The sequence below is a fragment of the Myotis davidii genome, unplaced genomic scaffold (genome assembly GCF_000327345.1).
Source record: "Myotis davidii unplaced genomic scaffold, ASM32734v1 scaffold705, whole genome shotgun sequence".
Classification (NCBI taxonomy): domain Eukaryota; kingdom Metazoa; phylum Chordata; class Mammalia; order Chiroptera; family Vespertilionidae; genus Myotis; species Myotis davidii.
The window spans coordinates 2,317,591-2,344,168 of record NW_006296405.1 but is presented as its reverse complement, the minus strand read 5'-3'; the positions used below and the strand labels follow the sequence as shown (position 1 = coordinate 2,344,168).

Here is a 26,578-nt window from a genome sequence, read left to right as displayed (position 1 = left end):
CTTCCCTGGAACTCTAGGAGTGCTTGGCCATCTTGAAGCTTTTCTGTTTCCTCTGATGTTCAGTTACTCCAAGTTTTCTTGCTCTGTGGCCCTCACTTCCCTTCTTCTCCTCTCCAGCTCTTGTGTCAGGTCTGTAAGTCCTGGGAGCTCCCGATATTCGTGCTCCCCCCTCTTTTTGACCCTTAAGATGCTAGGCCGGCAGGATTCTTAGCGATCATTGTGCCCCTTACAGTGACTTGCCTGAAGTCACATGTGGTTTGGGTTGGAGCCAGGACTGGAGCCCAAGTGTTCTGATTCCCAGTCTACCGGCTTTAACACTAGAGAGTTTATATCCCCTCACTCCCTGCATTCTTGGATTTTGAATTCAAAACCCTGTAAAGTTCATTTAAACTATAAAACTTAAGCTCCATGGTAATTTTAGAATGAATTCTCTTTACCACTTCCCCTCTGTTGTCCATCCCCCAACCCTCACTGACATCTTAGTTGTTACCAGATTTTCTGGTTGTGATGACGGGTAACTTACAGATTTTTGTTTCAGATTAATATCTGACTTTTTCATTTGGAACAGCAAAAATAATATCCTTTATGACACCTTTCCCCCAAAGCTCCACAGTTTTTTGCTGTGGTAGAAAGTTGGAAAAACATTCTATTTTCTTGGCTTATTGTCTTTCACAAGGATTAAAATGCTCTTCAGCTTGTGTGTGTGTGTAAATTAGATTTCAAGATTTCCCTTTCCCCCGAATTCTCATGTATTCGTTTCTTAGGTAATATTCTGCCACCAGTTGAGATCCGTAGGGTTTTCAGTATTGTTTTCCCCCTTTATTTGTACATAAATGGAGAGTCAGAATTTACCAGAAACTGACTTTCCAAGGTGCACATATTTTCCCTTTGTTGGAATATTGACCTGACCCAGGAAGGGGCTTCTCTTTCATTAGATTTTTCATTTGCACTGATCTTTACCTTTAGCATAGAAGCAGAGCATGGCTTGATGGTCTGGTGGTGGGATTGGCAACACTGGATGGATCTCTGAGTTTTTTCCTTTGCTAAGGCCTCTCTCATTTGTGGGGTGGGAGTGGAATGAGGCCCAACATATTTTTGCTTCTGCCAGTTCTGGAAGCTTCCAGGGCATCTGGAGTTTATGAGGTCCCTATGCCTGCTCACAGATTACATGGATATTGACTATCAACAATCACTTGTTTATTAGAGGTCTTGTATTGTGCTGAGTATTTTGTTTACACTATCTCATTTAAAGTAGATAGGATTATTTGATACATATTACAGATGTGTAACCTGAGGTTTAGAGAGAAAAGGTAGTTTACTGAAGGGCAGGCAGTTTTTATTTTTAATAAGAGGCAGACCTGGGATTCGAACCAGGCCTGTCTGCCAGAGCACATGTTCTTCAGCATGGTGGTATGACACTTCTGACTTCGGGGCATAGTTTATAAGGGTGGGGCCAGTGATGCATGACTGCAAAATTGCAGGAAAGTGAAGCTGACCGTAACTGAGCTGGGGAAAGATTAGATGTTTTATCCTTGTCTTATCTGGGAGCTGCTATTGTGGTGAGTGACTTCATTTGGTGCTTCTGTTCGTCATGTGCATAGCAGTGTGAAGTGGAAGACATGTTTGAGTCTGAGAAGAGGCTTTTAAAATGCAGTGATTGAGTAGTCGTTGCTGTTTTTCTGTGACCAAATGCAGGGGATGGGTGAGTGAGTTCCAGGCAGAGATTAGGGGAGGGAAGCTGGGTGAGTTGCTGAGGGACAGGAAGTTTGTGCCAGGCTTAGAGCCTTATCGGGAATGAAAACTCAACCACTGGCAAATTGCTCTGTGTGAAGCTCTTTTGCTAAGAAAGTTGTATATTCCTGGAGAGTAATCATTTCCAGTGGTACTAGGAACTGCTTTGTAAGAAGTCTCCAAAGGGGGACAGAGGAAAGTGAGAAGGAAGTAGTTTGATGAATAGGAAAACTGTAATCACTGCTTTTCTGCCTTTGGGGAGAGGGACAGAAACTGGAACACAGACTAACCAGAGTATGCTTTTCAGGTGAGTCCTCTGGATTTGTCTGGATTCAGAGCTGAAAGTCTGAAAAGATCTAGGCTTGAGGTTTGCTGCAGCGAAGAATAATAATCCTTCCTTTTTTTGGTCAAAAGAATAGATGATAGGACCATGAAAGGTGCAAGTATTTCCAGTGTCTGCCTTGTACTCCTAGTAAGTCCTGTGCTACGTTTTGTTTTTTTTTTTAATCCTCACTGGAGAACATGCTTAGAGAGAGGAAGTGGGGTGGAGAGAGAGATGTGAGAGATAAATATCATCGGTTGCCTTCCTCACATGCCCTGACAATTGAACCCACAACCCAAGAATGTTCTCTGACCGGGAGTCGAACTGGCAACCCTTCGGTGCACAGGACGATGCTCAACTAACTGAACCACTCTGGCCAGGCAGTCCTCTGTTACCTTTTTAAGGTTAAAGAAGAAAGAACTTGGGAATCAAATAGTGAAAAAAATCTTTACATTTGACCAGTTTTTAAAAATGATGGTGATGGTAGAGGATGTGTTTGCTATTTGAGTGGAAGCAAAGGGGGACCGAGTTGGTTCTGGGATGTGTTTAAGGAGGAAGTGGGCAGTAGGTTCACACAAGTATTTTGGAGCTGTTCGGTTACTGAAAAGGCAATCAGGATGATGGGAAAAAGTGAAGGTGGATTTATATTTTCAGAGTTGGGATGAGACTGGCAAGTGTGTGGGCAGACAAAATATAACCTGGAAAAGTAAATGTGTCTGTCAAATTAGTTACTACTTTCTCAAAACCTGAAAAGAGTCTAATTGGGTTTCTTTGAATAATTTGCTGGACATTGTTTAGCTGCAACAGAGTATTGTCAGCACATGCTAAACAGATAAGATTGGGAGAAGTCTTGGGATACTTAGTGTATAAAATTTAGTTACACCACCTAGCAGCTACACAAAGATGGCTATTTTCTCTGGTTGTACTGACCTACGTTACTTTCTGTTGTGAGGATAGAGCCCTTCTCTCTGTCTTTTCACTCTATCTTTCCCATCTAACTTGGTATGTTTGCATGTCTTCTTTTCAGTCTGTAGCCCATGGCTGCTTTCGCAACAGCAGAATGAATTGGCCATAGTTCTTGAATTTCCTGTGCTTATCAGAACTGGCCTTGGAAGCAGCATATCTTTTTTTTTTAAATTTATTTTTATTTTTTTAAATATATTTTATTGATTTTTTACAGAGAGGAAGGGAGAGAGATAGTTAGAAACATCGATGAGAGAGAAACATCGATCAGCTGCCTCCTGCACATCTCCCACTGGGGATGTGCCCGCAACCCAGGTACATGCCCTTGACTGGAATCGAACCCGGGACCTTTCGGTCCGCAGGCCGACGCTCTATCCACTGAGCCAAACCGGTTCGGCGGAAGCAGCATACCTTATCTTGCTTACGTGTGGAAGGCCAAAGGAAGGACAGTGCCAAATCCGAGTTCCCATTTTACCCTACTTCATTTAATTGCCTCCAAAGGGGAAATAAATCCCTCCACCAGTCTTTGGCTTTATGCTAAGAACCATGATTCTCACTAGGTGACTGTGGCAGAGGTCCACCTAAAGGAGGAAGGAGGTGGCCACAGTTTTTCCCTTCAACAGGAATTGTACTGCCAAGTTGTTATAAAGCAGGAGTTAGACTTTGGTGAGCAGCTTAGTAGAAATTTCTTCCATACGAAATTTCCTACAACCTGTAGGAAATGATACCTATCCTGTATAATAAAAGGCTAACATGCAGATCAACTGAACGGCAGAATGACCGGTTGCTATGACATGCACCGACCACCAGGTGGCAGACGCAGAGTGCAGGAGCTGCCCCCTGGTGGTGAGTGTGCTCCCACAGGGCGAGTGCTGCTCAGTCAGAAGCCGGGCTCCAGGCTGGCGAGTGCAGCAGCGCTAACTTCCCATCAGGGGATGTCCGACTACTGGCCTAGGCCCGCTCCCCCATCGGGCCTAAGCCGGCAGTCGGACATCCCCCAAGGGGGTCCCAGACTGCTCTAGGATGCAGGCCGGGTTGAGGGGAGGGACACCCCTCCTCTCCCACAGTGCACGAATGTCGTGTACTGGGCCTCTAGTAATTTACATAATTTTAGCTAAGTTCTCTTAGGTTTCTGAATTAAGAAGTATGTGTCTTCCCAGAGTGTAGTATGGACAGAGAGTAGTAGTGTGCTAACATGCTCCTTCCTGTATGCCTTACCTCATGCAGGCTGTGAAAGAAAAGAAAACCTTTCCTAAGCTACTGAAAGTACCCTTATTCTACTCAAAGGGCAAACAAGGGAGTTGAATAACGATACTTTATAGAGCCATTTGCAAAGAAGTAGGTAGAATATGATGGAAGACTTTTCCCTGTAGTCTTAAAATTGCCCACTTCCCAGCAGGTAACATGGTAACTTTCAATCAAGCTTGTAAGTAAGATTGTTTTTACTACATCTTCAAGGCTTTCTGTCACTTTTTCTGTGTGAAAAGGAAGCATCTGTCTGGCTCTAGTTATGCTAATAGTGGCTTCTGCTGTGTGCTAACTAATTATATAGATTGATGAGCAATCATATTTTCTTTCTTTCTTGAACACATATTTTTTGATCATCTGCTCTGTCAGGCTCTGTCTGGATATTGGAGTTAAAAAAGTAGATCCGAATCCTTCCATTAAGGTTCAAGGAGGAGACAGAGACAATAAACAAGTAAATAAGAAATAAGCATGGTAATATAAATAGTGATTTCAGGTAGGGGAATTGGGCAGAGTGGCTGGGAAAAAGGGAAGGGGTGGCTTATTTAGGTAGCAAGGGCTTCTTTCATCATTTGCACTGAGATATGATGGACATCAAAGAACCAATTGTAGAGGAAGTGTGTTCCGGGCACACTGAACAGCAAGTGCAAAGGCCTTAGCGTCGTCATTGATGATTATCTTTAGTGTTTTTATAGTAGCTCTTAAATTTCTTCCAAGTTCCATGTTCCACTTAGACGGTATGGGTTTAGTCTCAGTTATTAATATTTGTGTTTGGTAGTGATAAAAGGCAGAAAAGCAGTGGGAGTGGTCATTGTTCTGATATTCTGATGAGTTTAATAGCTGACATTAAATCCACTGAATAAATGTAAACTGGCAGCCTGGTAAAAACAGACCTGCTCTTGTTCATATTCATCTTTTTTACAGGGACAAGGCTAAGTTTTTTTAAAAAATATTTATTTTTATTGATTTCAGAGAGAAAGGAAGAGAGAGAGAGAGAGAGAGAGAGAGAGAGAGAGAGAGAGAAACATTAATGATGAGAGAGACTCATTGATTGGCTGCCTCCTGCTTGCCTCCTACTGGGGATCGAGCCTGCAACCCGGCATGTGCCCTTGACTGCAATCGAAACTGGGACCCTTCAGTCCCCAGCTGATGCTCTATCCACTGATAGAGCACAGCTAAGGTTTTTGACATCCCATTAGCCACTCCTACATATTCCTAAAGTCAATTCAGGTATCCCCTGCTTTTTGGAAGTTTGTATTATACTATTTAGCTTTTAGGAAAGACCTACATTAGTAGTGGCTTTTGCTAACTGAAAGCAATCTAAAGAGAATTTTTGCTCTTGTGGAGGCAGAGTGCACCTTGAGCAGCAAGTGTGGCAGTGCCAGACTCCTTCCCCAGAAACCACACTCAGTGTCTCAGCATCAAGCTTCCGTAGCTTTAACTGTGTCTTTGAGCATCTGTATTTCACCTTAATTTATTTTGCTCATCCCTTAGCAAGATGTGTCCTAAAGTATCAGAAAAGCCTGAGAGCTCTATGCTTAGTGTAAAACTGGATGTAATTAAGCATTTTCATTGTGATGAATGAAAAAGAAAAAGACATTGTATGTATTGAATTTTGGGTCTGGGGACACTCAAATTTTTCCATGTAAGTTAATGGTAACTGCTTCTTCACCTGACCTCGTTTCGGCTTACGTAAGGCTTCATGGGACCATAATACTTTTGGATAGTAGGGGAAGCCTGTCCTCCAGTGGAGGGGACCTGGGTGAGAAGATAAATGCCAAGAGCAGGTTCAGAGTTAAATAGCACGTAGAACTCATCAGTGTTAATACTTCTATTACTTGGAGAGTGGAATTTGGGAAATAAGTGAAAATTTTAGTTTCCTTTTGTAACTTCAAAAGAGAAAATTGACCGGTTTTCGAATCCAGGTAAGAAGGTGGTGCACTCACTTCTTAGCATGGGCTGGCCCTTCACCTTACAGGTGTGGTTCTAGCAGTGTTGCAGTAGGTGTCCTTTGGGATCTGGTCTTTGCTTTTATTTTATGTCTCCAAGGAAGACATAAAAATTGTAGGAAACTCTTTGCCTTGTCAGGGACAAGGAATGAAGTAAAAGGAGTCAACTCTTACTGGGCTTATGTAGCTTTTTCTCTTATTTCTTGTTGGGAGATGGATACACACCCTGGTTCTGTTGCTGCTCCCTCTCTTGGGAGACTGACATATGCTTATTGTTTTAACAGCAGAAATTTATACAGAATCACAGGTTGTGAACATTTGATGCAGATGGAGTGTTGTGGGATTTCACTTATTTTCAGTGAGACTCAATATGATACATTAATGTTATGTTTTTCTCACTTAGTTCTAATGTTTAGGGAAAAAAAGAACAGTGGTTTCAGTTGGCATTTTAAAAAAATTTTATTTTTCGATTAAATTGCCTTTTTTTTTTACATTAGGAAATTACAGAAAAAATAAACCTAATGGAAATTTAGATGACATTTTCAGATATCATTTTTGAGATGTTCAATCTGCTATATAAACTGGGCTTGACACGTTTTCTCCATTTATATGCTTATGATGAGTGACTTAAGGCACCATCTCTTCTCTCTCTTTATGCCTTAACACATTTTGAGGTACTTTAAGTGGGAAGTAGCCTGGTTGGGATGGTCTTGTAACACCAAATCCACGTGTAATAGGAGGAATTGCGGAGATTTGGGGAATCTGTGCTTAAGGTTAATAAATCTAGTTTATTAACACTGTTCCTGGGAAGCAATCTGGCAGAGAAGAGAGATCATTGGCCTGGGATTCAGGGGAGACAAGGTCTAGTCCAGATGCTGCTGTTCTCCATCTGGTGATGTGGGGTAAGATTCCACCTGTCAGACTTGACTTTTTGCTTAAATGAGGCAGATGGATCAATTATCTCTAAGCTCCTTCCAGTCCCAAAAGTCTGGATTGAATAAGAAACCCTATATTACATGTCTTTTAGGCATGATGAATCAAAACTGAGAAATCTCACACCTTAATGGTGGGCTTCACTTTGAATTGCTGCTTACTCTGCATGAGATATGTTTTCTGTTTCTATTGCTTGCTTTTTTGGAGGGGGGCGGGCAGGTGAATTGGTTGAAATACAGTTTTCTAGTGTGGCAGACTGAGTGAATGGACAGGTGGAGTGAGTGGATAGAAGTGAGTCAGGCGGGTTTCTGACTTCAGTGCTGGTATTAGGGTAGAGACGAAGACTAGTGGGAGTGGTTGTTTGAGACCTGGAGGAACATGGTGGCAGTGGGTTTTACTCACCTAGTCTCACCTCTACTTCAGAACACCTTGGCCTCCTGGTGCAGTCGGTCTTGATTTGAGAAGGGTGGGGATGAGTAGTTCCCATGAGCTACTCTGGGAACCTGTAGCTCATGGGGAGAGTTTGTACTGGCCCTGCTCTTGATTGGGGGAGTATGGTGGGAGTGTGGGACACAGAGCAGTGTTTCTCAATCTTCTGGCCCTTTAAATATAGTTCCTCATGTTGTGACCCAACCATAAAATTATTTTCGTTGCTACTTCATAAATGTAATGTTGCTACTGTTATGAATCGTCATGTAAATATCTGGTATGCAGGATGGTCTTAGGCGACCCCTGAGATAGGGTCGTTCGACCGCCAAAGGGGTCGCGACCCACAGGTTGAGAACTGCTGCAATAGAGGGCTGAGCTCTGCTTTTCACACTTTAAGGCCAGAGCATCTTCCTTTAGATCAATAGTTCTCAACCTTGGCTGCACATTAGAATCACCTGGGAATCTTTAAAATCCTGATTTCTGGGCCTCATCCTCCGGATATTCTGTTTCTTTGTTACTAATGTTGTGGCCCCACCTCATAACAAAGAAACAGAATTTCCAGAGGATGAGGCCCAGAAATCAGGATTTTAAAAAGATTTCCAGGTGATTCTAATGTACAGCCAAGGTTGAGAACCACTGCTTTAGATCATTCTAATGGTCTTTTGCAGATCCTTTCCACTTCCATTTAACGTGCAAGTATAGCAACCATGTTAATCTATTTTTGGTCGTTCCTCACATGGTTACTTTTTTGAGTTTATTTTTTTATTGTAAGACTTCTTAAGTCCTTTTGGGGAGTAGATTTAGAGTGAAAGAAGGAACTCATTGATTTCCTAAACAGTCATTTTTTTTGGACCACCTAGAGGTGTTTCAGAGGCATTGAATTAGAATCTCTGCCAGGGTAGCCTGAGAATCTGTATTTTGAAAAAAAACTCTGGATGGTTCTGAAAGGGTTGGTTTGGGATTGATCCAGGGGCTGGCATTTGAGACCAACTTACCTTTTAAAACTTGTGTATTGTATGTAGTTGAAGGAGCAGGACACAGATGATAAAAAGTGTATGTTGGGGCAGGTACACCAGAATTTATATGAGGGGAGGATAGTAGGTTGTCTCCTCTTTTTAGCACTTGTCTTGATGGTTCCCGGACACTTTGCATTGCTTTTAAGCTATAGTTAATATTGGGCTGATATCCTTAGGGTCCTTTTATGGTGACTCTGGGATCCATTCCTGGATCATGACTGACAGCTGACAAGTTGTTTTATATGCCTAACTTAGGACATACCAGTATGCTCATTTAAAAAAATGTTATTACCCTTGCTTTTCAGAGAGAGTGGAAAGGAGGGAGGGAGAAACATTGATGTGAGAGAGACACTTGGATTGGTTGCCTCCCACACACGCCCCAACTGGGACCCGGGATCAGACATGCAACCCAGGTATGTGCCATTGACTGAGAATTGATCTCACTACCTCTTAGTGCTCTGGTTGATGCTCTAACCCAGCGGTTTTCAACCTGTGGGTCGCGACTCCTTTGGGGGTCGAACGACCCTTTCACAAGGGTCGCCTAAGACCATCGGCAAACACATATATAATTACATATTGTTTTTGTGATTAATCACTATGCTTTAATTATGTTCAATTTGTAACAATGAAAATACATCCTGCATATCACATAGTTACATTACGATTCGTAACAGTAGCAAAATTACAGTTATGAAGTAGCAACAAAAATAATTTTATGGTGGGGTCACAACATGAGGAACTGTATTAAAGGGTCATGGCATTAGGAAGGTTGAGAACCACTGCTCTAACCACTGAGTCATGCCAGCCAGGGCCAGACATATGCTCATTTTAACACTCATTTGCCAGTTTTCTTTCTATTCGCATAGATTCCCAAGATCTTCCAATAATTTGGCACTAATAACTTAGCACATTATTACTATGGAAGTCTTTAGTGTTATCTGCAAACATGAAGACTCTGTGTTCCTCACTTTTGCTTTTGTAGAAAAGGCCGCACACTTGGGCCTTTTGGTTTGACAGTATGTATCTATTCTGTTTCTTGTTTATCAGCCCCGTTCTTTAACAACAACAGTAAAGCCTAAAATGACCTCCTTGGTGGTCTTCATCTTTACTTTTTATTCCACTAACTTGTCTAATATGGCAATAAAAGTTTCTTGTAATTTGCAAGTCTTTGGATTAGGGAGCACATTTGCAGTTCCCTTAGTGGCCTTTCCTCATTCTGACCAGCAGTTTTCTAGTTCATCCCTGAATTCCTTCAAAATGCTCAGGTGAATATCATCCAAAATTAGTAATTTAATGGTTATTTATATTTTAATTAAATTTATTTATTTTGAGAATATGTTTATTAAAGCTGGGGACAGTGAGACAAGGAGGCACTTAGGACAGAAGAAGCTACAGGAGAGAGCCTAGGCTGGGCTGCTTTGGCTCACTTAGAAATCAGAGAAAAGGGGGCCTGGGGGCATCTTCAGGGGGTTAGCCTGGGATGAGCTGCCCGTATCCATTGCTTCCCTAGTTGCAAGTCTTGTGGAACCTTTAGAGCAGTGGTTCTCAACCTTCTGGCCCTTTAAATACAGTTCCTCATGTTGTGACCCAACCATAAAATTATTTTCGTTGCTACTTCATAACTGTAACGTTGCTACTGTTATGAATCGTCATGTAAATATCTGGTATGCAGGATGGTCTTAGGCGACCCCTGTGAAAGGGTCGTTCGATCGCCAAAGGGGTCGTGACCCACAGGTTGAGAACCGCTGCTTTAGAGTTTAGTAGCTGCACGCCTGTCGGGGAAGAAGTGGGTGAAGGGGAAGGCACAGGCATGCTCCCAGGAGGGAGAGCACGCCTGATATTTAAAATTTGGACTTAATATTTTAAACACTATGGATGTAAAGTGAAATACAAACATCTCTCCCTGTGCCCTTTTTACCCCTCATTGCTCTATCATTCATTCTCATTCCCCTAAGTAAATGTGCTTCTAAACCTTCTTTCATGCAGATATATACTAGTACATCCCTCCTTTTTTTTTTTAAGAAACAAAATGGGGTCATACTGTATGTGTCCTGGAGTTTTCTTTTTAAATTATTTGTCAACACTGACAGTTATAATTATAGGCCCATCTCATTCTTTAAGATTGAGAAGTAGCCCATAGTTTGGGTGCACTTCCTCACGCAGTCTTTTCTGTTGATGTATGTTTTTGGTTTTTCACGATATATTCTTATGTTAGCATATAAGGCAGTGGTTCCCAACCTTCCTAACGCCGCGACCCTTTAATACAGTTCCTCATGTTGTGGTGACCTCTGATTTCATTGTTACAAATTGAGCATAATGAAAGCATAGTGATTAATCACAAAAACAATATGTAATGATATATGTGTTCTCTGATGGTCTGAGGCGACCCCTGTGAAGGGGTCGCAACCCACAGGTTGAGAACCGCTGATATAAGGACACTTGATAAGTTTTGTGAGTTTAAAGTTGTTCAGTTTGAGGTTATATTTTTACTATTTGGGGGGGGGTGTCTAAAATGTCCTTTCTTTGCTTTTTTTAAAAAATATTTTTTTATTGATTTCAGAGAGGCAGGGAGAGGGAGAGGGAGATAGAAACATCAATGATAAGAGAGAACATTGATCGGCCGCCTTCTGCACGCCTCCTACTGGGGATTGAGCCCGCAACCCAGGCATGTACCCTTGACCTGAGTCTAACCTGGGACTCTTCAGTCCGCAGGCCGATGCTCTATCCAGTGAGCCAAACCGGCTAGGGTGTCCTTTATTTTATAAACAGTGTGATGGCACTTGCTTCACTTAAGGTCCTTGGCAAAATAAAAAGTGGATAACATGTCAGTCCCTATTTTTGAGGGGTGGGGGCAACCTGACTGGTCTGAAACTTGAGTCGGGGAGCCATTGGCACAGCAGAACCCTGTACACTGGCAGGCGGGGAACTCTTCTGAACTTCAGAGGTATCATCCATTGAACTGCTCTTTAGGAGCGATGAAACAAATCCAAGTAATGTGGGGAAAAGGGCAATTGTGGGAGTAATAGGTGTATTCATTGGCACAGGTGTGCCTAGTTAGGCAAAAATATAGCAGGCAAAGTTCTGGCTTCCTTTGGCTCCTGCCCCATCCTCCCAGCAACCCTCTAGCCCAGCCGAGGGCAAACTACGGCCTGCGGGCCGGATCCGGCCTATTTGAAATGAATAAAAACTAAAAAAAAAAAAAGACCGTACCCGTTTATGTAATGATGTTTACTTTGAATTTATATTAGTTCACACAAACACTCCATCCATGCTTTTGTTCCGGCCCTCCGGTCCAGTTTAAGAGCCCATTGTGGCCCTCGAGTCAAAACGTTTGCCCACCCCTGCTGTAGCCTGTGGTACTTTAGGTTCAGTTTGCATTTCATCTCCCTCCTCCAACACTCTGATATCACTGCCTCTGCCCACCCTCAATAGCCCCAAAAAACACTTTTCAGAACTTGAAGTTGTTACATCTAGAACAAAATTTTCACTATAATGTAAAACATTTTTTATTTTCTTTGCCCTAAGGGGGACTGGGTAATCCAGATTTCTCTGGGGTTTTCTGGTCCTCTTTGCCAATTCCCCAAAACCACAGGGAAGAACAGCCATAGCTCCTTACCTGGCCTTGAAACCTTTGTAAGGGCAGGTGACTTACATCCCAGTCTGCCCAGGGATGTTTCGGTTTACACCTGTTGTCTTGGCATAATTATTAGTAACTAGAGGCCTGGTGCACAAAATTTGTGCAAGGTGGCTGGTGGTGGTGGTGTGTGTCCCTCAGCCCAGCCTGCACCATCTCCAATCTGGGACCCCTTGAGGGATGTCCGACTGCCTACTGGGATCGAGCCTAAATGGGCAGTCAGACATCCCTCTCACAATCCAGGACTGCTGGCTCCCAACTGCTTGTCTACCTGCCTGCCTGATTGCCCCTAACCGTTTCTGCCTGCCAGCCTGATCACCCCGTAACTGCCCTCCCCTGCAGGCCTGGTTGTCCCTAACTTCCCTCCCTTGCCAGCCTGGCTGTCCCCAACTGCCCTCCCCTGCTGGCCTGGTCACGCCTAATTGCTCTACCTTGCTGGCCTGGTCGCCCCCAACTGTCCTCCCCTGCAGGCCTGGTCACCCCCAACTGCCCTCCCCTGCTGGCCCGGTCACCCCAACTGCCCTCCCTTGCTGGCCTGGTCACACCCAACTGCCCTCCCCTGCTGGTCTTATTGCCCACAACTGCCCTCCCCTGCAGGCCATCTTGTGTCCACATGAGGGTGGCCATCTTGTGTGTTGGAGTGATGGTCAATTTGCATATCACCAATTTGCATATACGGTATATTACTTGAAAGCCCTTTTAATAATATAGGATACCCCTTTTCACTCTCAAAGGGTCCTGATTTGAGTGATAAAATATACGGTATATTAGTGGGCTTAGTAAGAACAGTTAAGTCCAGGAAAACGAGTGTGGGGTGGCACAGCTCACAGACCAATATAAGAAGGTGAATGGTTTTGTGAGCCTAGCTTATCAGATGACTTGGGGGAGGAGGGACTTGTGGCTGAGAAGAAAGCGTTTTATGGAGAGTAGGCAGCCTAGGCTTGAGACCCCAGGCTATACACTTGATTCTGGATAAAGCTGTTCACTTGAGGCAAGTAGCTTTGTTTTATGGTGAAAAGGGGGACTTGAAAATTTAAATACTTCGTTTTCTTGGAGAATGGGTTGGATAAATCATATGCATACAAGATCTGTTTTTGGTCTTAAAAATCTTTTCTGGGGAGATGGTGAAAGTGACAGGACTTGATAGAGGTAAAGGAATAAAATGGGTAAGATAAAAGTTAGGAGAAATGGTAAGTACTTGTGGGAATACTCAGATGTCCATAAAAGCAGCTGTGAGCAATCTGTATTCCATGTGCAAGGTGAAGGCAGCTTGCCTGAAGTGACTGAGGTCCTGGAAGTTTGGAGGAGAGAAAGGAACAACAAATAAGGCTTCTAACTTTCTGTTTCTAGTCTTTGAAATACACTAACGTGATGGTAGTGAACTTTTAAACCTTATGAATTCTGTTCCAGGAGGGAAATTCCTTTGTATTATAGCTTTGAATACCAAGGGGCATTTTTATTTCTGGCAACAACCCCGAACAGTGGATCATCATGCCAAGTGTAATTTATCTGCTTACCTACCAGGACTCTCGCAGGTCTTCATGAAAGTGGTGTGGTCTGTTCCTCCCTTTCCACTGTCTTGAGGGAGAGGAAACTCTGGGACCTGGGTCCCTGAATCTGGCTGAGCTCTATTATTCTGTGTGCGGTAATTGCTTGTGTTATTACTCTTGGCAGGTGAGCCCTTTCACAGCCCCGAGGCCTGGAGGCCACCTCTATTACTTAAAAGCCCAGTTATCTTGTTAAACTCCTTTCCAGTGAGAGCTTTAGAATCTCCTGAGACCTCCCGCTGCCTCTCTGTGGGGCACAGGCCCAGCTCGCTTTTAACCCTGCCCTGCCCTTGTTAGTCATTGTGAGCCTAGCTCTAGAAGAATAACTTTCCTTCCTAGCACGCAGTGTAGGGCTGCTAGCCAGACTGCTTGGTTCCATTAAATTCTTAAGAGGTCCTGTATGGGCTCTGAATGAAAGTTTCTCTACTACTCTTGATTCAGAAGAAAATGTATTTCTTTGATTATCAGCAGGAGAATCTGAAAGCCAATGTAGAAAAGAATAAGCAGTGAAGATAACACAGCACATTCCAGGCCAGATAGCCTTTTGTTTAACTTCTTGTGGAGGTGTGAAGTTCTGAAGGAGGGTAGGGTGCACTGGGGCACCGGCATATAGTGGGGAAGGAATGACTTGTTTGGCAATTTTTCCTTTATGACTGTCTCCCTCGGCTTTTAATGATGAGATTCTGGGGTGGTGCCTTAATTTAGCAATAAAGGACTCTGAAATGTTTATGGCAAATTTGTGATTTGTACTTCTTTATTTTGACATCTAAAATTGACTGTCAACATTTCAAATAGGAAGAGTTTCCAAACAGGCTTGGAAAATAAAACCAGAAATTTAATTCTTTTCATGGGTAGCATAGAATTTGAATTACTTTAAGTTCTACAGTCAGTTCTGCATATAAACCAAAATAAATGTATTAGATATTCTTTAGAGATGATCCACTCTAAATAGTATTGAATATTATGCTTAATAATTTAGTTTTTGTATTGCTGTAGTTTCTAAAAATATGTGCATGACTTTGCAGAAGCAAATTTGAGGAATAGTGAATGCCACAAATCTTCATTTCTCTGGGCTATTTCAGGTATCCTTTTTAAAAATATGTGTGTTTTTATTTTTTTAAAAATTGATTTCAGAGAGAGGAAAGGAGAGAGAAAGAGAGATGAGAGTGAATCATGGATCCTGCCTCACAAGCTCCCTGCTGGGGATTGGTCTGCAACCTGGATATGTGCCCTGATTGGGAGTCAGCACCGTGACCTCCTGGTTCATGGGTCGACGTGCAACCACCGAGCCACGGGGCCGGTATACTTTCACTTAGCTGTATTTGGTACCCAAGCCTCCTATCCTACCCCCCTTTTAAAAATTAAATGTTTATTGTTGAAAGTATTCTATATACCCCTTTTCTCCCCATTGATCTCTTCTAGCCCATCCCCGCCCCCGCCCCAGGCCTTCACCACCCCATTGTCTGTCTATGGGTATGCATACATGCATACAAGTTCTCTGGGTGATCTCTTCCCATCCGCCCACCCTCCCCCACCTCCTACCCCCTTTTTATCATTGGGTTATGATTTGATTTTTGTACAGTGTACATTTTTCTCAGGGCACAGTGATGGCAGTGCTATGAGGAGGAGAGATAAGAGATGACAGCAGCTACAAACATTGTAGGTAGGAATAGCTGCTTTCTCCCCCTCCCTGGATCAGGAATTGGGGCTGAGCTTCTCTCCTTCCTCGGAGCATTGGAATGGGGAGGAGGTGTCGGAGTTTAGGGGGAGAGGGTCTGGACATACAGAACCAACTGAGTAGCCCCTGCAACGTAATCTCAGGCTTTCCAACCTGCCTTGGCCACCCCTGCTTCACCTCCATTTGCCCCTAAAGGGAGGAGGAAAAGTCTGCTTGTCACCAGGAACACTTTTTTCTTGGATTTCCTTAACAGAAGAAGGAAATTCTGTTGTATTATAGTCTTGAATAGCAAGGGGCATTTTTATTTTTGGCAACAACCCCAAACAGCAAATCATTATGCCTTGCATATGGTAGTGTTTAATAAATGTTGGTTTGATTTGGGACAACCGGCTCATGGAAGCTTCACTTGCTTAGTGTTTTAGTCTCTGACATCTGCTCTGCTGGCACATAGAAATGGAGATTTTAATTGGGAAAAACCTATAATCAGTAGGTAATCTCAGATACCGTTCTACCAGACAGCTCCCCAAATGCTTGTTTCTACGTGTGGCTAGTGGGACATTAGGATTGGGGGGTTTCAGCTCTAGTCCCTGCTCTGCCATCAATACTTTATTTTAAGCAAAAGTCACTTTACCTGTCTTGCTTGCTTTTTCATCTGTAAAATCAAAGGACTCAGATTAGATGCTCTCTGCATTTGTCCTTTCTCTGTAGATCTTTATAGTCTTCCTGAGATTTAAACTCCCTTATTTCCAAACTGAGGCCCAACTTGTGGTATAGCTGGCCTGGGAGCAGCCACTTAAGCTTGTCTCTGCTGAATGTGCTAGTTCACCCAGAGCGAGTGAAATGGCACGCCACGGGGCCATGGGCTTCTAGTTCATTATGTGAATGCCGGGCTCTCTTAATCTAGGTTTGCTTCTTGCTCTTGCCAGAAAAAGAAAGAAGAGCTGGCCGAAGAAGCTGGCTGTGTTGGCAAGTATCCTGGGAAAGACCTCCCAGACCACACAGCTTATGTTCTTTTGGGATTGCTTGCTCTTTGTCTAAATAACTTTTTAATTTTCAAGAGATGATTCTTCCTGTGGAGGCAATAGCTCTGGCTGATAGGAAGCTTTTTCCTGATAGACTTTCTGAATTTTTCTCTAATTTAGTTTCTTTTTAGTTATTCTTGCTTTAATTCTGTTTCTTTAGAATTTTTCTGCTTCGTTAAAGTCCATGCAATAAATTGTTCGTAGCCTCAACAATTCCTCCTTTATCCTCTGATGGTATTTTTAGGTGGAGGAATGCCTTGTCCCGGGAAGGGTCCTCCCTGGCTTGCTGCTTTGTCCTGCAGCCCTTACACCTGCAGCCTTTGGGTTGTGGCAGTTGTGGGCTCCCTGAGGGCGCTCTGGACCTTTCAGCCCAACTTTCTGGTTCTCCTTTCTGTGTCACACAGGGAAAGGACTTCATTGTACTTGCTGTATTGTTTTCAGAAAGCTTGCATTGTTTTCAGTCATTTTCACCTTTTTAAGAGCTTTGTAGGTTTCACTGCAGTTTTGCTTCCTCCCTGTGACTTCTATCTTGCTATCTCTAGAGGACTTGAAAGTTTATAGTAGCCTTCCATTCTGTAGTGAATCACCATGTCTGACTTTAGGTTCTGAGTCAGTTGCCTTTTTATTTTTATTTTATTTTTTGTTAGTCCTCACCCAAGGATATTTTTTCCATTGATTTTTAGAGTGAGCGGAAGGAAGGGAGGGAGGGAGCGAGGGAGAGAAACATCAGTGTGAGAGAGACACATTGATTGGTTGCTTCCTGCACACACCCCTGACCCTGGCCCAGGATCAAACTGCAACCCAGGTACATGCCTTTGACTGGAAATCCAACCCTTCAGTGTGTAGGCAGATGCTCTAACCACTCAGCACACTGTCCAGGACAGGGCTGCCTTTAAAAAAATGTTAGTGTTGTTCAGCTAAGCATCTAATGTTCCTACAAGAGATGGAAATCCTCTGTAGGACTGATATACATTTTTATGTCCCCATGCTTTTATACTTCTATATTGGACCTTAAATTTTTTAAACATTGAAATAAATACACATGCCATAAAATTCACCTTCTTAAAGTATACATACAGTTCAGTGGTTTTTACCGTATTCACACAACTGGCACCACTGTCTAATTCCACAACATTTTCATTGATAAGGCAAAAGAAAAAGAAAACCTGTACCCATTAACAGTTACTTCCTGCTTTTCCCTCCCTTCAGCCTTTGGGAGCCACTAATCTACTTTCTGTCTCTATAGATTTGCCTATTCTAGACATTTCATATAAGTGGAGTCATTCAATATGTGGCTTTTTCTGTTTGGCTTCTTTCACTTAACATAATGTTTTCAAGATTTGTCCATGTTGTAGCATCAATCAGGACTTTGTTTCTTTTTGTTTTTTTATTTTTATTGATTTCAGGTAGGAAGGGAGAGGGAGAGAGACACATCAGTGATGAGAGAGAATCACTGATAGGCTGTCTCCTGCATGCCCCCCACTAGGGATTGAGCCTGCAACCGGGGCATGTGCCCTGACTGGGAATTGAACCACAACCTCTGGGTTCATAGGTAGACATTCAACCATCGAGCCACGTCGGCCAGGCAGGACTTCATTCCTTTTTAATTTCTGAATAAGAACATGTTATGGGTAAACCACATTTTATTTCTCTATTCATAAGTTGGACATCTGGGTTGTTTCCACTCCTTTTGGCTATTATGAACAGTATTGCAATAAATATTTTATACAAGTTTTTGTGGGACATGTTTTATTTTTCTTAGGTATATTTGGACTTGCTGGGTGATATGGTAACTCATTGCTTAACTTTTGAGGGGCTGCCAGACTATTCTCTGTCGTGACTGCATCACCAACAATCTATGCAGCTTCGGATTTCTCCACATTCTTGCCAATACTTGTTATTGTCTGTCTTATTGATTATAGTTATGGTAATTGCTGTGAAGTGATGTCATAGTGGTTTTGATTTGCATTTCCCTCATGACTAATGATGTTGAGCATTTTTTCATGTGCTATTGGCCATTTGTATATCTTCTTTGGTTACGTGTCTTTTCAAACCCTTTGTCCATTTTTAATTGGGTTGCCTTTATTGTTGGGTTATGGTAGTTCTTTATTCTATATTCTAGACTTTTATCCAATACAAGTTTTTCTTTTCATTTTCTTAACCAAGCACACTGTTTTTAATTTTGATGAAGTTCAGTTTATCTTTTTTTTTGGGGGGGGGTTTCTTGTGCTTTTTAAGGTGATATCATATCTAAGAAATTATTGCCTAATCCAAGGACATGAAGATTTACACTTTTGCTTTCTTCTAAGAGTTTTATCATTTAACTCTTACATTTAGGTTTCTTACAATGTATTGGTTATAATTATGGTAATTGCTGGGTGATATGGTAACTCTTTGTTTCACTTTCTGAGCAAAACCTCTACCTCACAAAACAAAAGTTAACATCATTATTTTGCACCTGGATACCCAGTTTTCAATTTTTGTTGAAAGGATTCTTGCCCCATTAAATTATCTTGGCACCCTTGTTGAAATTTAACTGGCTATAAATGTGTGGGTTTATTTTGGGCCTGTTTTGTGTAGCATTTTAGTATTCATTAGATAGCTGTCATTATTCTTCATATTGGCAAATATTGCAAAGGTATACCTGTTATATCTTAACAGGTTGACATAAGAACTATTATATCTTAAGATGTTGGTAGACCTGTTAAGCCAGTCCTTGTAGAGCTAGTGAGATGCTTTCAGCTATTAGATTCCGTTCTCTGACCAAGATGATTTTTGCTTTGGGCTGTGAAAAAAATACTGGCTTCATTGACATGTGTAAGGATTTCTGTACCATTGCCTTCTTTGCCCTAAGTGTGGTTAGGTTTTTAAGAATTATTCTATTTTCTCGTGTCTGTGGTCTGGAGGTTTAAGAGTTAAATGCACCAAATAGTTTATCAGGATCTAATGAAGATCTATTGTGGTGTTCCTGTTGCTGAGCAACATTTTAGCGGCTACCCATGAAGTGTAAATCTCCTAGTCAACCTGTAAGTGGGTTTGAACAGTTTGAGTCTCCATTTTCCTTCTCAGCTGGCTTATTTCAGCCTTTGTCACCATCCAATGTGTGCCCTGAAGCCAGTTCCTCTGAATCACGCTGAGTCCCTCTGCAATCTTTCTTGGCAGAGCTGAGAAATGTCTAATCCATAACCTCAATCAAACTGACTCATTGTGACAGCTATTTTCACAGACCTCCTAATGTGTCAGGTAGGACCAAGATCATTTTTCTAGAATGTCACTTTATTAATGTAATATGATAAAGCAGTTACCATATGACTTGCTTTCTATGGCTTATAAATTAGCAATTAAGGATAATTACCGCATCCATGAAAGTTTGCAACATGAATCAGTATAGCTTTGGCAGAACAATTACGCATGACAGTTTCCTCTCAATCTTAATATTTCTCTGAAATTAAAATTTCGATAAGCAATATATTTTACTTATGTTTATTGTTTGTCTGTCTTCCCCCAGTAGAATGTCAGCTTTCCAGGAATAGACATTTTTGTCTGTTTTATTTCACTGAAGTGAACCATTTGCCACATAGTAGGAATTCATACATTTCTATTGAGTTAATAAAGGATAAATTAATCGGTCAATGACAAAAACTATGAAAATAATCAACTTAGATGTCAGGTCTTTCACAGAGGAAAAATGACTTGTTTTGATGTCACATGAGACAAAAATTGTTTGGTATATAGACCCTGGTTCTTTTTCATATTTTACTTCAAGACATTTTAAGTATCTCCCCCCCTTCCCCCCCCTTTTAGAAGCTATTTCTCCTTGGCTTTATTTGGTGGAGAACCTTAGGTAAGAGAAGGCCATTGAAGTATTTTTATTGAGGAAGAACTTGAGTGAAGACTGTTGACCAGTGAGGCAGGTGGAGGGAGTTTAACAGTACATGGAAGATAAAATGGAGATAGTTCCAAACAAACTAGACTTCCTTTCTGCTACTTTGGTTCCTATAAATACTAGGAAGGAGACTAGTTCTTCCCTTATAGACCTGTCTCTCTTCCTTCTGTGATGGTCTGCAGAGAGTTTCTTCCTGCCTCTCTGCCAAGGCTATGGTCAGAAGAGGGGAGAGAGTTACAGAGGACAGATGTACAGGAGTCAGTTCTTTTCTCCTGGGGGCATAGGAATAGCAGCGTCTGCCATATGAGTATTCTTGTGGCATAGGAATTTGAATTGTTGTCTGCTGCTTGATATTATGTATACACTAGTGGCCCGGTGCACGAAATTCGTGTACATTAAAAGGGAATTAATTAGAGGAAATATTTTAATATTGCTATTTGCCCTTTCTCTATAATAGAAATGTCAGAGATGAAAGAAAATTAGTAAAATGTATATGAAAATCTTCCTACTGTCAGAGTCTGGGGCGTGCTGTGGGACCCAGAGTCAAGTTCCCTCCCACCAGCGTGCGCCTTGAAATCACATGAGATCCAGACCCGGCTAGGCCCACCCCCATTGGGCGAGATCCAGACCCGGCCGGGCCCACCCCCATTGGGCGATATCCAGACCCAGCTGGTCTCACTCTATCAAGCCCTGCTGGGTGGGGGGTGCAGCCTTAGGTCCCTCTGTCAAGTCCTGCCGGGTGGGAGGTGCAGCTTCAGGGCCCCTGTCAAGCCCCGCCAGGCGTGGGGCACAGCCTCAGGTCCCCCGCACATGCTGGGCTGGGGGCGCAGCCTCAAGTCCCCGCTGATCGCTCGTTACGGGAACCCTGCTTCCACTGCGGGCGCAGCCATCTTGTGACAGTGTGAAGGTTAATTTGCATATTACCCCCTTTTATTATACTAGAGGCTCAGTGCATGAAATTTGTGCACGGGTGTCGGGGGGTCCTCTCAGCCCAGCCTGCACCCTCTCCAATCCAGGACCCCTTGGGGGATGTCTGACTGCCGGTTTAGGCCCGATCCCGGGGATTGGGCCTAAACCGGCAGTTTGACATCCCTCTCACAATCCTGGACCGCTGGTTCCTAATTGCTCACCCAGCCATCTTGTGAGGGTGTGAGGGTTAATTTGCATATTACCTCTTTATTATATAGGATTTATAGGATTAGTATAAAAGTTGTAGAGCAGCCTCTAAAATAAAAGTCATCTCTCTGCAGTATTAATTCAAGCATTGACTATTGTCTGAATGGCATTATTTGGAGTAGTATAAAAAGTTCTGATAGCATTTTTTTAGAATAACATTTCTGGAGAGTGGAGGTTATACAAAGGTAGCTTTGCAAAATTCCTATGCACAAGTTGTCTGCCAAAGGCCTTAATGGAACCAGGATAATAGTTATAGACCCACTGTTCCCCAGGAACTTAGTGTACTAGGTAGAGGCATTAGAGATAATACCTTTCTGATATATTTAAGGGAAAGGGGGGACTCTTCTAATCATTCATTCTGTTCTTGAGCTTTTCAGTGACCTTTGTCAGACTTGAGAAATAAGGACTGTATCCTAGCCTGGGTTAGTGCTCATTTATCAGAGTTTACTTTGTTAGCCAAGGTGAGTTTTCTTGTAAATGGGCCTTAGCTGTTAACTGGGCTTACCAAGAGATACTGGCTCCCCGGGAGTGGTTTATTACTTTTTGTGAAAACTTGACTAAAACTGAGGAGCAGGCATTGGAGACAGATGGTCTGATTTTTCTGCTGTATATAGCTGGGCTCTCCTCCTGTTTGAAATTTTGGCATGAATGATTTCAAGTGTAGGTATTCTAGCACGTGCTATTCTTGTTCCTGCCACTTGTGAGGAATTAACTATATATGAATTAACTATAAAAGAGCAATTCTCTTTTCCTTTTCTTTGGTCCTTCTCATTTCCAGAACATGAAGCAGCCTCTGCCTTAGTGGACATGTTCTTCCCTGGCTTTGCTTTGTTTGAGAGTGTGTCTTATTAGAATGTCAGTTCCCCAGGATTATATCCAGGGCATTAGTTCTCAGGAAAGGCTGTGGCGAGGCCGTTTGACTGGAAGCTGTAAAGTTTAATCCCTGGTCACACCTGATCAGAGGATAAAAATGAAGAACATGACTTGTAACTGGTAAGGAGATAGTCTTTATTGTGTGTGTCATGGTGTAGCTTCAATCACCTAGGGAGGAGCCATTAAGACCAAGGTCTATGTGCTAAAGGTATTGGGGATATTTAGACATTTATTAGAACACTATTTTTTTAAGAAGTTTGAATATGTGTATTTGTTGGACAGAATTTCTATAAAAAGTAGTAGAATGGATAAATGAATTGTGGTAAAGTTATACAATGGAATAAATACTATACAGCTGTGAAAGTGAATAAATTAGTGTTTCACATGATTATGAATTAGTTTTACAAAAGACCCCCCACAAAAAACAGTGAGCAAGAGAAGCGAGTTACTGATGGGTATATGCTGTAGACTCAATTTATATAGAGTTCAGAAATAGGCAAAATGAAACCACATTGCTTAGTGATATGTACTTAGATGGCAACACTGTACTAGTACAGCAGAGCAAGGGAGGGATTATCACAACGGCCAGGATCATGGTGATGGGGAGAAGGAAGGCGCTAAAGTAGAGGGGGACATGGAGAGGATCCGAAGTTCTGGCAATGTTCTCGTCTTGGGTGGTGGTTACTGAGTTATTTGTTTACCTTATTATTTAACATGTACATTTATGTTTCAATGTACTTTCGTATTTATATTAATATTTTATAACTTAAAGTGTGAGTTAAGGTGGAGAGGTGAAGGGGAATTGTCAGCTAAGCAGATGTGTATAGGAGAGGCTGCCCTTCGTACTCCTTCCCTTCTTCCTTTGATGCAACTTCCTTTTCCAAGGACTGTTCCTTTACTAAGAACGCCACGTTGGCAGAACTCCACAATCTTGTATCTATGAACTTGTCAGCAGCTCTTCTGGTTTTGAAGCTTGGAAATGAGAGTCTTTCAGATCTAGTGAAGCCAGTGCTTGAGCCCAACTATTCATTAAGTCATGTCTCACTGAGCAAAGACAACTTGAATAGTTGGGTAATGTCAGTTTTTCTTTACTCCTTTTCTTCTCTTCTCCCATTTGAAATCCTCCTTTCTTCTCCTCTGCAAATGTTTAAAAGTTAAATACCAGTGAGCTTCAGAGCTCTTTTCACAGTTGCAAGGGGATTTTATGCCTGGTGTCTTTGATTAGAGAGAGAAAAGGAGCTGCTGTGCTTAGGAGCCTTAAGGTGCTTCTTAGATTTTTCTGCTTCAATCATCTAGAACATGGGCTTTCTAGATTACTTCTGTATTTTTTCTCTCGTAGCCTAGACTCTGAGCGCTGTGTCCAATGGAAGTGTGAGCACTGGGCTCTGGCTGCACTGCTCTTACTCAGCTTCTTCTGATGGTGTGTAGGGGCTGCTTCCTCCAGTTTGCCTTTTTGTGGGCCTTCCCTGTCTTCTGCGCTGGAATGGAATGTGTGGATGGAGACATTAACTTCCTAATAGTTGAAAAGAACACAGGTGGTGGTGCTTGCAGGGATTTAATTATAAAGGCCATTAACCTCCGTCTGCCTTACCTCTTCACCCTGATCAGTCTGTTTTATGACTTCTGTAGCATTTGTTCAATTCCTATTTGTATTTCTGGGTGAGATTATTTCAGAGTGGGTGTTTCTCTTATAAAATTAAAAATAATCTTGTTCGGCCTCGCCAAATGGCTCAGTTGGTTGGAGCATCATCCCACAGGCTGTGGGTTTGATTCCCATTAGGGCACATACCTACGTTGTGTGTTTGATCCTTGGTCAGGGTGCATATAAGAGGCACCAATCAATGTTTCTCTCTCAAATTGATGTTTCTCTCTCAAATTAATGTATCTCTCTCTCTCTCTCTCTCAAATCAGGTGAAGAGTAAAATAATAATCTCATTCATTTACTCAACAAATACTTAAGTGCCTTCAAGGTGTCAAATACTATTCTACATGTTGCGGGTACAGTACTGAACAGTCTATATTATGGTGCTGTTGCCTCCAGAGCACTAATTTTCTTTTATTTTCCTCCTCACCCTCAGGTCCTGTCTGGGTGTGCCATCATTGTCCGAGGGCAGCCTCGTGGTGGGCCTCCTCCTGAGAGACAGATCAACCTTAGCAACATTCGAGCTGGAAACCTTGCCCGCCGGGCGGCTGCAGCACAACCAGATGCAAAAGATACGCCTGATGAGGTAGGTTCTTCCTGAGGCCTCCCTGAGGCTGTGGACCCAGAGGGGAGCCCAGTCTTGACCGATGGAAGGTTGATCTGCACTTTCTTTTCTGTGTATTTTGATTGTTTTTATATCACAGGAATGATGACCCTGGACATACCCACGGTGTCTTGCATCGGTTTGGTTTGTATACATTCATTGCCCTTGAGGGACCTTTTCCCTTTTCAGGTTTGTCTGTTTTCCTCCTCCATCTCTTGGAATAGGTTAGAACATTTCCCAGGTAGTCTCGGCCATTTGAGGTTGGCGTTGGTTTTGGCAGAGCTCTTTTATTAATTTATGTTTGAATTCTCCACTCACGTTCAAAATTTAGAAGGGTATTCAGTGAAAAATCAAGTTCTTATCCCTAAGGACTATTGACGTTGCTAGTATTTTGTGTCTTCTTCCAGGGAAATTTATTGCCTGTGCAAGTGCTCTCATTTTTCTAATGGCAGCATACTATAAACACTAGACCTGTGCTTTATTACAGATTCTTAATCTGGGATCCATAAAGGCATTGGAACTCTATGAAGTTTGCAAAATTTTGTGTAAACATGAATTTTTAAGGAAGGGAGCTTTTATCAGTTTCTCAAAGCAACTGTGGCTCAATACTAGTCAAGAACCATTGTGTTATGGTGTTTGAGAAACTTCTGAGCTTTTGCTCCACCATCCCCTCCTTATCCCCGCCCCTCCCCCCGCCCCCCCACTAACGCCTAACTACCTCGCCTTCCCTGTGGTCTGCCTTGGGCTCCTTCAGGCCTTACCTCTCCAGGCAGCTGCTACAAGTCCTATTTTGGTATTGTTTAGTCTTCTTGGTTCCTATATTTTCAAACATCAGCTCTTGTCTCTCTTTTAGTTGTGCTTTGGTTTTCAAAAATGAAATTTCTGGATTCTAATTATTTTTTCTTTGTCCCAACTTAATGAGGTTGGACAAGTTGGTACCTCAGCTGTTTTCTGCTATTTCCCTGACATACCAATTCATGGAGATCTTTTATTGAGGGGAAAATGTTTAGTTTTTTTTCATCTATAATAGAGTATTTTGTTTGAATTAAGAAGGCAGTGAAGGCCCTAGCTGGTTTGGTTCAGTGGATAGAGCGTTGGTCTGCAGACTGAAGGGTCCCGGGTTCGATTCCAGTCAAGGGCACATGCCTGGGTTGTGGGCTCGATCCCCAATAGGGGGCGTGCCACCCTCCCCCACCTTTCCTTCAAGGTCCTACACTTTGTTCCACTCAGTTGATCAGTTTATTTTTTAAATTAAATTTCACATATAAGTGAGATCATGTGATACTTGTCTTTCTCTGGCTGACTTATTTCACTTTGCATGATACTCTCCAGGTCCCTCCATGCTGTCTCAAAGGATAAGAGATTCTTCTTTTTTACTGCTGCATAGTATTCCATGGTATAAATGTACCACAGCTTCTTTATTCACTTATCTCCTGATGGCCACTTGGGCTGTTTCCAGGTCTTAGCGATTGTAAATGGTGCTGCTGTGAACATAGGCTCCCTCCCAATTTTTATCCGCCACACTCCACTGCACATGGGTGTGGAACCAGTCCTTTCCGTGTCTCTGCCCCTCCTACCAGTCACCATGTGGTTTCTTCTTTACCTCCTAGTAGGACTTCTATTGAGCCTGGTTTCGGGCTGATCTGAATGATGGCAGTTCTGTATTATAGTTGTAATTTTGATGTGGCTGTGGAAGGAGGCAGTACTATGTTTTCCTACGCCACCATCTTGACTGGAGTCCTGGAATCCTATATAATAAAGAGCTAATATGCTAATTAGACTGAGCAGCCGAATGTCCGCATGAAGCCGGGGCTGAGAGGGCCAAAGCAAGAATGACCTTCCTGAACAACCAGTGGGTGGGGGGGTGCGGCCAGCTCCTAAGGAGCAGCAAACTAGCTTCTGGTGGAGTGGTGCTCTCCCCTCCCGCC

At 42.5% G+C, this 26,578-nt stretch overlaps 1 protein-coding gene and 1 long non-coding RNA gene across 2 annotated transcripts in view; one reads left to right on the top strand and one right to left on the bottom strand.

The window, feature by feature from the left end:
- Positions 1-26,578, top strand: part of SND1 (staphylococcal nuclease and tudor domain containing 1) — a 451,387-nt gene that overhangs the window by 770 nt on the left and 424,039 nt on the right. Inside the window, exon 2 of the mRNA XM_006771404.2 lies at positions 24,483-24,632. Coding sequence (XP_006771467.1) covers positions 24,483-24,632 — 150 coding nt within the window. The remainder of the gene's footprint in view (positions 1-24,482; positions 24,633-26,578) is intronic.
- On the bottom strand, positions 2,284-15,063 carry LOC107184333. Its single transcript, XR_001515143.1, has 3 exons — positions 15,025-15,063; positions 3,358-3,364; positions 2,284-2,377 (listed from the first exon to the last, which is right to left on the bottom strand). It is a non-coding gene; the product is annotated as an uncharacterized LOC107184333 (long non-coding RNA).